This window comes from Phoxinus phoxinus (assembly GCF_949152265.1).
Source record: "Phoxinus phoxinus genome assembly, chromosome: 19".
Taxonomy (NCBI): Eukaryota; Metazoa; Chordata; class Actinopteri; order Cypriniformes; family Leuciscidae; genus Phoxinus; species Phoxinus phoxinus.
Genome location: NC_136894.1, coordinates 26,207,294 through 26,220,945, shown reverse-complemented (window position 1 = coordinate 26,220,945; position 13,652 = coordinate 26,207,294). Strand labels below are relative to the sequence as shown.

Sequence of the window (13,652 nt, the reverse complement as noted above, 5' to 3'; positions counted from 1 at the left end):
AACATTAATGTTTGCATAAATATATTTAGACACTTGGATGGACCTACAACCCAGTTTAAGATTACAAATAATCCAGTGTAGTCAAATGAGAATTAATTGAAGCTTTGAATATCTCAAAAACTGCATGCAGGGTTTATGACTATAAAATATGACTGACTGCTGTTTTTCATTAAATTAAGGATGTGTATCTCATTTATATTATGGTTAAAGGTCAGGACATGAATTACCTCTTTTGATAAACCAATGCATGCTCGAATTGACGAAGATGTAACAGATCATTACAGGTCCGCAGTGCAAAACTGTCCCATTCTTGTGAGCAGAACCCACAGTAACCACACTGCCATTTGCACTGTAAGACAAGTTTGCAGGCAATATGCAAATCTGATATGAAGTATATTACCTTCAGTAAGAAAATTATATAATAAAACACTTTGCCAGGACCTATTAATACTTATATTGCCTGTGCATGTAGATGAGTAGTTTTTGGGTCACTAAACTATTCCAATGCAAAGATAACACAAAGTGTGAATAATGAAAGATTCTATTTAAAGGTGCACTCAGTTTTTGTCTCAATAGTACCACTGACTTGATTGGGTTTCATACTGACATCACTCAATATTTATTTATTTATTTGCTTATTTATTTATTTTTACTCAACTCCTGATATCTATACCTGACTGAATCGTCCCGAATCCAACATGCATGAATCAGTTTAAAAAAAATAAAAATCGACCCGAGACCCAAGCCATGTTGCCAGACAATGTAGCCTATACTTTTTTTTTTAAATGTGGGAGAATATGTTTTCCGTGAATTTTCACAAATTGTTTTATCTGAGGAAAAACATCAAAATACAGTTAAGGTTTCATTTTTGTTAGTTTGATTTAGTTGCTTAGTTTGACATCAACTGTATGGTTTTCTGTAATCGATATCTGGCAACAGTATATCGATTTTCTGCTTGGGCAAGCAATTCCAAGTAGATAAGCCGCTCACCATCTTTATGTTGCACCTCAAATAACAAGGACGTTTATATTATTGTTAATATTAAAAAGTAGGATATATATTGTTGTATCATCGATAGCACAATGTTTGCATCCACGATGTGAAGTATATGGATCGTAGTTGATCTGTGATCTGTACGGGCCAGCTGCCCCCCGGTTTGTGAGGCATGTGATTCGCGGATTAATTATTTTTAAAGGTGCTGTATGGAGTTTTCAGCGGCATCTAGCGGTGATGTTTCAGATTGCAACCAATACGTTTACAAGCGAGTGGTCGTGCGCGTGCTTTCTTTTTTTTATTATTATGTGGAGTCTGTGTTGTGCTAGTCGTTTCCTAGTATTAGCAGACTCCATGTCATAAAGTTGCAGTGTCGTCGCTGTTGAGTGCAAAGTCAGTAGACGAGGCGAGAGGCGAGACGCTCGGGAGCGCGCATGCAGGTCTCAGTCACGTCACTGGATTTTGCGGCAAATCCGACCCGGAGACTTCACATAGAAATAGGAATACTTGCTTTCAGAGGTAATAGCAAAACCCGCCAAGTGGATCATTTTATTGTGAGATTACAACCCCTTCACACACAGGTAATAAAAAATGGATTCATTTAGTAGAAAAACTCCATACAGCACCTTTAATTTATACAGTGAAGACTATGCACAATTATTTTACATTTGATTATTGAATTTCTGTATCTTAATACTGATTTAGGCCTACCTGAAAAACAAAGGACTGCTTATTTGTATCTTTGCTCTATTGTTTTTATCTATCCTTGAAATTCGTACATTATTTTTCTATGCAGATGCACTACCCACCCAACAAAATCTGGGTTTCTGCTCTGATAGCCGCAAGACCATGTCAAACGCTGTGAGTGTGTTAGAAATCAGGAATGGCACAGAACATTGTGCTTGCTTGGTACGTTTTTTGTCTTCAACCCAGACTTGGGTCTCCAGCCAACAAAGTTTAAATCCTGTTTGGCTAGCGCATCTTAATACCAGGTGTAAACAAGGCTATTGACTGAACACGTAATACGCATGCTCATGACCTTTTTAAAAAAATTCACATTTTTGTAGTTAACATGAAGACGATCATGGTTTTCAAAAACTTGCACGTTTAAACCCGGTTTCAAAAGTTTGCGATTTAAGGCCCCCAAAATGGCGTTTTTGTGTAAATGAACAGCCTAGAAGGCATTTAAAGTTTGTGCTAGTTTGGGGTCAGTTTAGCAGTTTTCAAACATTTACATTTTATAGGCTAATTGGTTAACAAACAAAACCCAAATGTGCCTGTACTCCATCTAGTCACTGTGATCAGTCATCATGACGTTACTAAACACACACACCCACTGTAGAGTCGGCCTGGTGTTGGTGTTGACATCGCCGGCAAGCCCGCACTTTTAGCCAATCAAGAGCAATAGAAGGCAGACGTGATGATTCACGAGTGACAGGTTTTTAGCGTGATAAGGAATCCAATTTTGAACTTGTAGGTGAATATTCACGTGACCTCTATGCCAAAGTGGCAAAAATATACTAAGCGTGAGAGAATGACCCAACTCTCAAAACTTGGAATACACTTGTGGTGGTATATGACTCAAAGGCTCTTTGTAAATACAACTGTAACTCTGAGAGCACAGTTGAATGACTTAATTGAAATTGAATATGGCACTACTCTTGTCCATCATCATATGCACACTGGACTGACTAGGACATCTGCGACTTTTAAACCGTTCAGACTGCACTCTGGTTCACACCCGTCCCCGACGGCTGCTGTAGGAGATTTGAATCAACAATTAATCAGTTTTGACTGCAAAGTTCTGTGTTATGTTCTACAATGTGTACTTGAAGAAAGATGTACTGTAGTTCATTTTGAAGCATTATTATTATTGTCGTTCACACAAATGACACATTTTCAGCTTTTATGGTGTGCGAGGGTTTAAGTCTTAACATTTTTGTCATTTTTGCTAAATTTCTTTCACTGTATTTGCCATGTTTTGATCCGGTTTCCTGCTGTATTTTTCTCCTGGCAGGGAAATTAATTCATTTTTATCATTTTATTTTGTCAGCATTATTTAGTTTTAAGGAGGTAAATGGTCTTTATAAACCTTGGTTGTGATGACAATAAAATGCCATCACATTCATTTGGCAGTGAATGTTTCGGGTGGGTTTTGGAGAGTTTTTGGGCTGGAAATCATTGACCCAATCTAGCAACACTGATGGCGACCCGCTTCATGTAGGGGATCTCATGTATAACTTTAATGATTTTGTAAATCAAACAGTATATCATGGCACTAACACCATGGTGTTTGATTGAAAGGGATAGTTCATTTTCTCACCCCTCAAGTTGTTCCAAACAATGAGTTTGTTGTCCTGTATGAGTTTCTTTCTTCTGTTGAACACAAAATAATATATTTTAAGAATGTTGATACCCAAACAGTTGATGAGCCCCATTGACATCCATTGAAGGGGGAAAAAATATTATGGAACTGTCCGGTAACATTCTTTAAAATATCTTATTTTGTGTACAAAAGAAGACAGAAACTCATACAGGTTTGGAACAACTTTAGGGTGAGTAAATTATGACAAAATTTTCATTTTGAGGAGAACTAGGCCTATCCCTTTTTACACTGGTCAAATGTATACCCTGAATGCTATAAAAGTAATTTTATGAAACATCTTAAATACATAAATCAATTAACGTTAAATGTAAATACATATTTGTGTAGAACTTTTAGAATTGGCAAAAAAAATCAAGTTAATTTGCAATGCACTAAACTCAATGCACTCACTGACCCTTCATATAATTGTAACAACTCAATCTTATAATGACTAGCCAAATGCACAATAATAAATGTTCCCATGCAACAGCAATGAGTCCAAGTAAACACAAATGCCCTGAAACAAAGTAAAAGCCCTGTTTCCCATCAACAGTGGTGCTGCTGTCGTCGACTTGCGAAAGTTTTGCTGAGTAGTACACCGCCGTATCTGTGTCAAGCGCTTTTATTGGTCGTAGTGCCCTACTCTACGCTTACAACCACCTACGACACTGTCGAGTGGTGTAGGCCTTTCTCCATAACACAAGGCCGCAGAGCAGTTTCCCGTCTCCCTCAGGCTTCTGAATCGAGGGCGACGGTGGCCATAATATTAAATATGAGAAGAAGAAAAAACAATATTTCTCATATATGTGTGCCTGTAGGCTATAAATATGAAAACATCCGAGATAAATTGACTGAATGCAACTGAAAATGTTAATGTAATATAGTCAAGTTTAAATAACAAAACAATCGCCCTATCTTTATGTAAATAACTATGGATATAAGAAGTGACAGTCCCTGAAAGGTAAACGAATACACAAAAGCAGTTTGTTGAAGCTGTAACTGTAGTGTCACAACAAATATTTTCAGGAAAAAAAGTTTTTAGGCTGACTGTGCACCTCCACCCCTCCCTTTCAATGTGTGTGTGTGTGTGTGTGTATGTTAAAATGCTTACTCCGCCATTTTATACAATCGACTAAGAAAAAAATAAACTGACAGCGAAACATTGTATATAGATCCGCGACGTAAAGGCAAAACACAGCATTGAATATATAGGCAGATCACTGCAGTACTGCAGATGAAAGGTTTCAACTCACCCCGTGAATATGTACAGTGCCGTCGAAATGGTGTCGATGCGAGAACCAAGCCTATAAAACCATGGAATCCCCGAGAAAGGGTTTGCAAAGAATGTTTTTCTTCCGCAAATGAGAAAAAGTCCAGCCGTTGAGGTTCCAGGGTACTCTACAGTCGCAAAATGGTGAATGAAGCACTAAGCCTTGACAACCAGCGCCGTCAGCCAATCGGCGTTCACAAAAGGGTACAGTAGCCTGTCGGTATTAGGGTAGCCTTGATGAGGGCGGAGGCATCTGTCAAAGTCCCGTTGATCGACAGGTCGTTCGGACCAATCGCGTTATGGGAAAACAAGAAACAGCTGGTTGATCCTAACAACCAATGGGAATTAAAGAGCGGGGCAACTGAAGCTAGTAGGTGGGCGAACCTAGAATATTAACAATTTGCAAAATACTTCAAAATAATAATCAATTTGACTAAAACATCATAGCAAATACTAATAAATAATTTCAAATAAAACAAAATCCCTTTCATGGACATTTACCAGGACGCTTGTGGAATGACCTGACCAATTCAATCCGAGCAGCCACAAGTCACAGCACTTTCATATTGTTGCCCTGTATAGTTTCATCTAACCAACATCTAGCCTCGAATATTGACAGTAATGTTTTTGCTCAGCAGTCACTGTAGCCTCTCAGCATTTTCACTGGCCACAAAATTTTGAGGATTAATCCTAATGCATAACACAGGTGTTGTTGTTATATTTGACTTGAAAATGAGTTTTTTAATAAACTTCCTGTTTATTATTTATGTTTTTATTTATATAATGCCATCCTCGTTGGAAAATCCCTCTTTAACTGGTAGCTGTTTTTTTTAAGTGGGATTTTCCAACAGGGATGACGTTATGTAAATAAAAACAGGAAGGAAGGTAAAAAAAAAAATATCATTATGTGTGTTTATGTAAAAAAAAAAATATATATATATATAGGCCTATTATGTTGTTGTTTTTATTTTAATAAACAGACACAACAACTTCAACAACTCCCTTCATTTTACACTTTCTATACCTTCATGAATCCAACCAATCGCAGAGCTCGCCAAGTCAGTGTCTTGAGCCCGCCCTCCACAGCCAGCGTCATCAAATCAACCTGTGATTGGTCAAGCTGTAGGGGTCTTCAGACCAATGACCAAGCCATGTGATGAGCTCATTATGCCTGTTGCCATCACTGCAACCAAACAGGAAGGGTTGTGAGTACATTAGTTTAAATGAGGGTTTAAAATGCAATGCCACAGTGTTGCAGAAATACATTTCTGCATTGCAAATTCGTTTAATGTGATATTATCATTGTGGGTGGCCTCCTCTGAGCCATGTTTAAATACATGTGTGGTTTCAACGCATGCAAATGGCTGTGTGTGGAACTGCAAACTATGGAGATGATCAGTTTATGCATCACAGCTCAGCTGGACTGTCACGCACTCTGCATGCAATTATGACATGCAATGGAAAATTGCATAACTCGTACACACACACACACACACACACACACACTCATCCACGGTAATCTCCAAAACACGCCACACCCTGCTTTGTTGTTCTGTTAAAGCTCCAGAGAAGTCCTAGCAGGGGTTGATGTTCATTAGATATGTGAACAGTTGTGTGTCTTGTGTAATGTTAACATTTAACTACGAGAAGGAAGAACTAGAGTTAGTGCTCAAAGGCCAGTTTCATCCTGACTTATAAAACAAAGTGAAAACGAAAGGGAAAGGGAGGCCAAAATGTAGCATATTCAGTCATAATGAGATTTTCAGGTTGACTAGATACACACTTTGATGGGGATATTATGAAGTACACAGGGTATAATAATAAAAGGGCTCTGCTTTAGAAGGGGCCTATTTTAGTTTTTGACTCAAACTATGAGGAAACAAACATCTTCTCTGGTCTGACTAATAAACAAGCCTTTAAAGACAAGAAGCACAACAGAGCAATATAGTAAACTTCCTTGAGCACCAAAGCAGTACTTTTAGAGTAAAAAGTATTTTTTTTGTTTTGTTTATTTTTCTCAAACTTATGCAACTGCATTATCTCCTTTGTATTCTCTATTTCTTTTATTTGGATACATTTATAGAGAAAGTCAAAAGCCAGTCGGTGTCAATCAATCAAAAGTCAAATACCACAGATTCACACTGCCTCTTCAAAACACACAATCACAGACAAATTAGGCCTCCTTGTTACAACCATCCACTGGTTCGCCTTATTTCTCAGCAAAACCTAACCTTTGACCTACCCTTAACAGGTCAACGAGCCCTCACAGCAAGCGTCCAGGCTTCCCTGTCAATCAAGTAAAGTGTGACCCCAACTCCTCCCTCATCCAATTATGAGCTTTTGTAAAATAGTTGATTGTTTTTTAGGGTGAAGAAAGAAATTCAGGGTGCAAAAAACTAAAAAGTGACTTAAAAACTTGACAGAATAAATAATGCACGAGATTTGTGTATATTGATGGTTCCTGCATTAAATACATATATTGGGTGTTTTAGTGGTTGCAGGATACATAATCGAATAGGCCTACACCATGCAGTGTTACTAATTATGCTAAAACCATAACAAAAATGATATAACTTTGGCTTTTGAAACACTAAAGGACCCAGAAATGATAAGATGTTTAATAATACCTGAAAAGTAACACTATATGTTCATTTCTTGCATGATTCTAATAAACGTATTATCAGTTTGTTAGCATTATAATGTCAAGAGCCTTTTTGTGACAAAATTTAAGAAATCTAAGAAAATGTAAGAAATTTAATTGTAAGAAATCAAACTCACACTACAAACTTTATATAGCCTAGTTTAAGTTTTAAATTTGGAAACTGTTAGGAAGTACCCTTACTGTTTAATATCCTTATTATTTTAAAAAACCCAGTAAACCCTATGGCAAATTAGCCTTCCGGGTTGGCCTACATATTGACATGAGCGTGACAGAACAGCTCTGAAAGTTAAACGAGCTTCATTTTTACTCAGTCCAAAAAAACAACAACAAAAAAAGACATGAAGATTAGCTTTAAGATAAACTGTTTCCGCACCACTAGCAACACCGAACGGAATTGCACAAATTGGTTTACGTACATGAAACTACAATAAGATGAAGTATTTATACATGCATTAGAAAAAAGACACTGCGCCTTTAAGAGCCTCGAGTGTACTGCTAAACGATGGCGATGTTTTAGCAGCAGAGGACGCTGTTTCACAAAGAAATACAAGTGGATACATGCTAAAGTTCCCAGAAGTTATCTTCCTCCTTCAGGCTGATGAAATTAAATGGATTTACGTTTGATTCCAGGGTTCTCTCTTAAGCGAATGATTCTCGTTTCGTGTTAAACCCATGCTCTCTGGTTCGTGCAGGAAACGTTAGGTGTTAACGGTCTCCCTGTGGCGTGAATTTCTAGTTCATTATGAAAGCAAATCCTAGCTTATTTTGCATCTTGCTTCAGTTCAAACAGGATCTAGAATAGCAGCCCTTGTTGTATTTCAAACTGAACCTGCAGAAGCAAAACAACTAAAGTGCATGAAAAAAAAAAAAACATAAATAGATATTTATGCGTACTTGTACAGGCCTGGATTCATGTTCAGCAGCTTTTAGAATAATTGCTCCAACCAGTCCAAAAAAAAACACCATGGTATTACTATGGTATATTACTGTAGTGCGATGCAATGTAGTATTATAATGGCTTTTTAGGTTTAGTAAATCTACCAGTCTTATTACTGGTACTCATTGAATTAGTTTTTAAATTAAAAAGTTACATTTGATTGAAGACCTTTTTAGTTTGTTATTAAATTAAAAATGTTTGCCTTTTAATAGACAGCATCGCGGAAAAATGTTGCAATATTAGTTGAATCTGTTGAAAGTGTTTACTAACAGATACAATATACCATCACAATCGGGATAAAATTAGGAAACAGAGAGAGATGCAAATGGAGTAAAGGACAAGAAAGCCAGATCCGTTTTTACCTGTTTTAATGAACCCTGATTACAGTTTTAATTACAAGAGCAAAGGAAACCACATGAGAAACTAAAGTATACATGGTTCCTTGTAACGTCAAGTTTCGTCTCTCTTTACAAAGTATTACATAACCATTGAGAGACAGATGGAAAGCCAGAAGAAAGAAGCAAAAGACCTTGAACACAAAGAAATATTTGTCTTTTTCTTACATCATCCCCTCAAAATGGAAAATATATATTTATATATGTACACAACCAAAAAAGAGAGACATTCAAATAAAAATAATGTGATAGCATTATGTCACTCTTCCCTCTTCAACTGGTTTTCTTAATTACAACTAAAAACCAGCATTAATACAAAGCCAGAGCAATTTAATATCATGGTATCAAAGAGGGTAGAGAAGTACAATTTATTCAAATGTTCATCTTGAGGGGTTAAAATTCAGGTAAGGGGTACAAACGAAATACCAGCAATAATATCAACATTAAAAATGATAAATGGTAATATAAACAAAAAAAGATATAATAAAACAGCACGGTTTATATTGGAGAGAGAAGAAAAAGTATTTTCTAACAAATAAGGCAGCAGTCAGTTGAAATACAGATACTGAACCTGTGTAAGGCCGCCAAACAAACTAAAAAAAAAAGTAGTTTAAAGAAAAAAAAGAAGAAGAAAAATGTGTTAAGTGTCAGGTCCTATACTTCCTCCTTAGATGAGGGCTAAGAGGCTGCATGTCCACTTGCTAGCTGTCAGTTTGCACAATTGAGGTCCCTTTCTCAAGGATATGGTCGTGATGTCATTTACTACAAAGTCCCTGCATTTTGCTACAAATGGAGCTGGCCGTCGCCAAACGCTAAGCCAAATAGGATGCGATACCTGTTCAATCATGATCATCGTGGAAAAAATAGCCTCCTACAACTAAAACACTGCAGAGAGACTGAGAGGGAGAACGCAAATGCGACGGGTCGAGTTAAAACTATACGTATTCCTTATAAGGCCGAGGACAGCTGTGCCGTTCAGGGTTCTTAACGATTGGTCAGTTATGTTCAGCTTTGTCTATAACAACACTTTTCTTTCACAGTAAAGCACTGTAGGGCCCTGAAACTAAACATCTTCCTTACATAGATTTTCCATATAGATTTACCTTCTGAAATATAATTTGTATCAAAACCAGCGTTTGTTCTTTTATCAAATATATACGTCTATAAAGTGAGAATATATGGACTCTAAATGCAAATCTTATTTAGGATAGTTTCTTTTAAGGTACAAAACTAAATAAGGCATAAAAGCAGTGTTTGAGGTCATGTTTCTAAGGCCTCTCCTGTATGTGAGCTTGTACGTGTCAATAAAGCAACCCATTTAAAAGCATTGGGCGGTCAGTCTTACGTAAAAAGGCACAAATGTTTGTTCATTTGAAGGTTTTATATTCAAAGACAACCTATCGGATAGAGGAAAGCGATGTGGGGAGGTATGCCTGAGATTTACCAAGAAGGTTTGTGTTCTTTCCAAAATAGAAGGGTGTAGAGCATTGTATAAATGGTTTCAGGGATGATTACGAAGTTCGAACCATAAAGCGCCCTCTGATACGCTGCCCCAACATTCCTATAACGTTCCCTCAGGGTTAAAACTGCATTTTAAAACAAATTAAATAAATAAGTTGGAGAAGGAATAATATATGATCTATAATTTGTCATCCAGCTGGTGGTCATGAAGATGGACTAACACATATATAAAATAAATCCCCCAAAGTATATACACGTGTTAAGATACGTTAAGAGGTTGTTGAGTGGTCCCGTTAAGTCGGCCGAGCTCGCTGAACAGCGGGGAAAGTTGGTGTCCAGAGCCGGTAGTGAAGGCTGGTTGCACAATAGCATTAATGGATCGGAAGGCAGTGACATGAAGATCCTGGTTTGAAAGCGAAAGGCAAGTTGGTTCTGCAAAAAGTCTGGGGCTTGAATCTTGGTATGCAAAGAAGAAAAAGAAAGGGCATCCATATCCAAAAATTCTTAGAACTATGATTGAGTTTAAGTGGGGGTGGCAGGATTTTTCCTGCATTCACATCATCCAAGAATGTCTGTTTAATAGTGAAAATGTCCGCTTGCCCGTGACCTTTAATTCCAGGGGCATGCAAAAGACTTATCACAATCTAATTATTCATTATCACCATCTCTACTGATGTTTTGCAGGGGGTGCATCAACATCTGGTTCAGGCACTTCTGTAATCTCTTGATTTTGTTTAAAAAGGTATTGAGTTGATCCTAACGGAGAGCTGATCCTAAGGGGGGGACTTTAATGAGACTAGTGGGATGGTGTTAGTCTAACACAGCAAACAGAAAGGAATGGGTTCAGAAAGCAAGGGACTCTGGCTAAACTTGTGGAAAGGGCCTGGTTACTTAAAATGCATTAAAAAAAAAAAGATGTCAGTATTAATTTTTAGTGTTGCAACATCTTGAAGTGAGTGGACCTGCATGTACAGAAGTTTGAAAGATGGTTCGGGCATCTGAACTTGCTGAACGGATGGTCTTCACGTAACTTCTGAGAGCAACAGTTGCCTTCAGCCTGTAAGGAGGACAGCTCTGTTTTGCTAAGTTTGTGTGTTTGACCACGTCCTCTTCAGCAAACGTTGTTTTCTAAAGACAGCTGTGCCGTGGCTCGCTGCAGCTCAGAGCTCACCCTCCTCTGGCCTGTCCCCAGGGGTGCAACTAAAGTCTCCGGACTCTTCCGGTCTCCATTTTCCTCGCCCATTTTGGGCTCCACCTCCTGGTTAAGCTCCTCCCTCTCTGCCCTGCTCTTCTTGTCCTCAGCCTCTTCGGTTCCCGCCTCCATCCGCTGGTCCTCACTCCAGCGGCGTTTAAAACGCAGCTTCAGAGGGATGCAGAGTGTACCCCCAGGGCTGATGGGAGCACCCTGGCCCAGGTTTAGCTCCCTGGGTTCTGCTTTTAGACCTAGAAGATTCGGCCCAACCCCTGAGGTAGGGGCAGCTGGGGTCTTGAAGACATCTTCCTCAAGATCGTCATCATCTGTCATACGATCGAGGTTGGGTGGAGGGGCAAGGCCACCATTGGGGTGGGGAGGGGAAAAGACATCACATTCATCATCTTCATGCTCCTCCTCGCTGATGTCGGTGACCTCGACTTCTTCCTCCGACTCCATGTCTGAGATGGGCTCAACCTGAAGGAGGAAACAAATGGAGAGTTACAGAAAGCCATTTAATTCTCAAAGAAGCTACAGTTCTTCAGAATTAATTTTAAGGTGAACATACCTTGATCTTTGGTGGACCACCTTGGGATGAATTGTTGGTCATCATTCCAGATGAGGCAGAGTTCGAGGACGAACCAGACTCCCCACTGTACGAGAAAGAAGAAGCAGCAGCACTTCCAGAATTCGGAGCATGTCCTGCTCCAGCTGAGGTTGGCCCTTCTCTCTGTTTGCGGCCCAGTGGTGGTGGTTGTAACTTAAACTTGAAAGGAGATAGATGAGTCTCCTCAGCCTGGTGGTGCAGAGGGTGACTTGACAGGTGTGAACCTACACCCACTGGCCCTCCCAGTCCCTTGTCTGGGCGTTGGGGCTGGGGGATTATAATGTTGGGATAGTGCAAGAAAGCACGGGGACTCAGATGATAGTTGTAGACACTCTGAGTGTGAGCTTGAAGATAGCGCTTCATGTCTTCTGGATTGAACGAAAAGTGGGAGCCCAGCATGGGTGAAAGGGATGGAGAAGGTGTGTAGGGCATGTGAGATGTAGGGGTCATGGAGAGAGCTGGTGAAAGAGCAGAACCCAGCAAGCCTCCAGGGCCTGGGAGAGGGGACACTGGGAATGGGGACAAGGAATCAGGATGGACCCTGTGTGTGGGCATATGGGGCCCGCTCCTGGTGAGCCCATTTGGGTTGGGCGGTGCACCGTAGACACGGAACAAGGAGTCGTGGGACAAGCGTGGATGGAGCAGGTTTCTAAAGGCACGGTCAGCCGGGCGGTCATCGCCAGGAGCTATGCCAGTTTCTTCAAGCTCCGAGTTTGTGGAGGTGCCATCGCTGCAGTCGGAGACAGAGCCACGAGCTATGCGTCGAGGCACAGCACTGAAGACACCTGGACTGCGCAGATCCTCGCTAGGAGAGAGGACGTCCGATGGCGTGGATGGAGGGAACCGGAAGTGAGTGCTAACTCCGGATGGGACAGGTGGAGCACTTTGTGGAACACCAGAACCTAAGGGAAAGGTTAAGAAATGTTAATAGCTGAAGTCTTGTTTTACTCCAAATATGAAACTAAATGAGTTTCAGAAATATTAAGGTTTAGAAGCAGGGATCTTCACCTGCAGAGCCCATGTCAATGAACGGATAGTTGACCAGCACCAGCTTGTTGAAGTTGAACTTGTAGGTGAATCTTTTCCCTTTGGTCTTGTGCAAGATCCTTTTGTTGTAGTAGTATCTGCAGAGAGAGTGTTGGCATGGTTACACACTTGTTAAAGCCATTATTAGGAGTCACAATTTGTTGAAGGCCACCCATTTTTATGTATTTGACATTCTCACACTTGCCAAACTTTGCACAGGCAATGACCAGTTTAGATATTAAAAGGTTCTACAACATTGAATTTGCATGTTTCCTAAGAAAAACATAAGGTGATCAGTTTTCAAACACAGAACACATCAACTTCTAGTTTTCTTTCAATAAGTGATAAATCGAAAATGAAATTTCTTGGCTGAAACTGAAAACTCAGTGCCGAAAACCAAAACTGTTCATTTTAAATGAACTTCTGAATACCAATAAATAATATTAATATAATATTCTTTAAGCGATCACACTATATTCTTTCTTTAATTGAAGTGACTTTACAATAACAAAAATTAACAGTTACAACAGGTGTTGCATCAAAAATTACATTCATTAAACTGAATCAGATCACATGCACTTTTTATGCTTGACAATTTAAATAGATCTGTTAAAATAAAGTAATAGGCACAAAAAAATATTGGCTGTAGCCAATATTTCAGTAAAATCAATATAAAATTGAACACTGTCCTATGAAGTTTCTATAAATGTAAATTATAGATCATGTTAAATTTACAATGTTTTC

The 13,652-nt window shown here is 39.1% G+C and overlaps 1 protein-coding gene across 3 annotated transcripts in view; it reads right to left on the bottom strand.

The window, feature by feature from the left end:
* Nucleotides 1-8,584: 8,584 nt before the first annotated feature.
* The window catches only part of erf (Ets2 repressor factor), a 32,093-nt gene continuing 27,025 nt past the window's right edge, over nucleotides 8,585-13,652 (bottom strand). For all 3 annotated transcript variants that reach the window (XM_079589778.1, XM_079589779.1, XM_079589780.1), the window contains 3 exons: nucleotides 12,891-13,006; nucleotides 11,844-12,784; nucleotides 8,585-11,752 (listed from right to left, as the gene is read on the bottom strand). In XM_079589778.1, coding sequence (XP_079445904.1) covers nucleotides 11,195-11,752; nucleotides 11,844-12,784; nucleotides 12,891-13,006 — 1,615 coding nt within the window. In that variant the 3' untranslated portion in view covers nucleotides 8,585-11,194. The remainder of the gene's footprint in view (nucleotides 11,753-11,843; nucleotides 12,785-12,890; nucleotides 13,007-13,652) is intronic.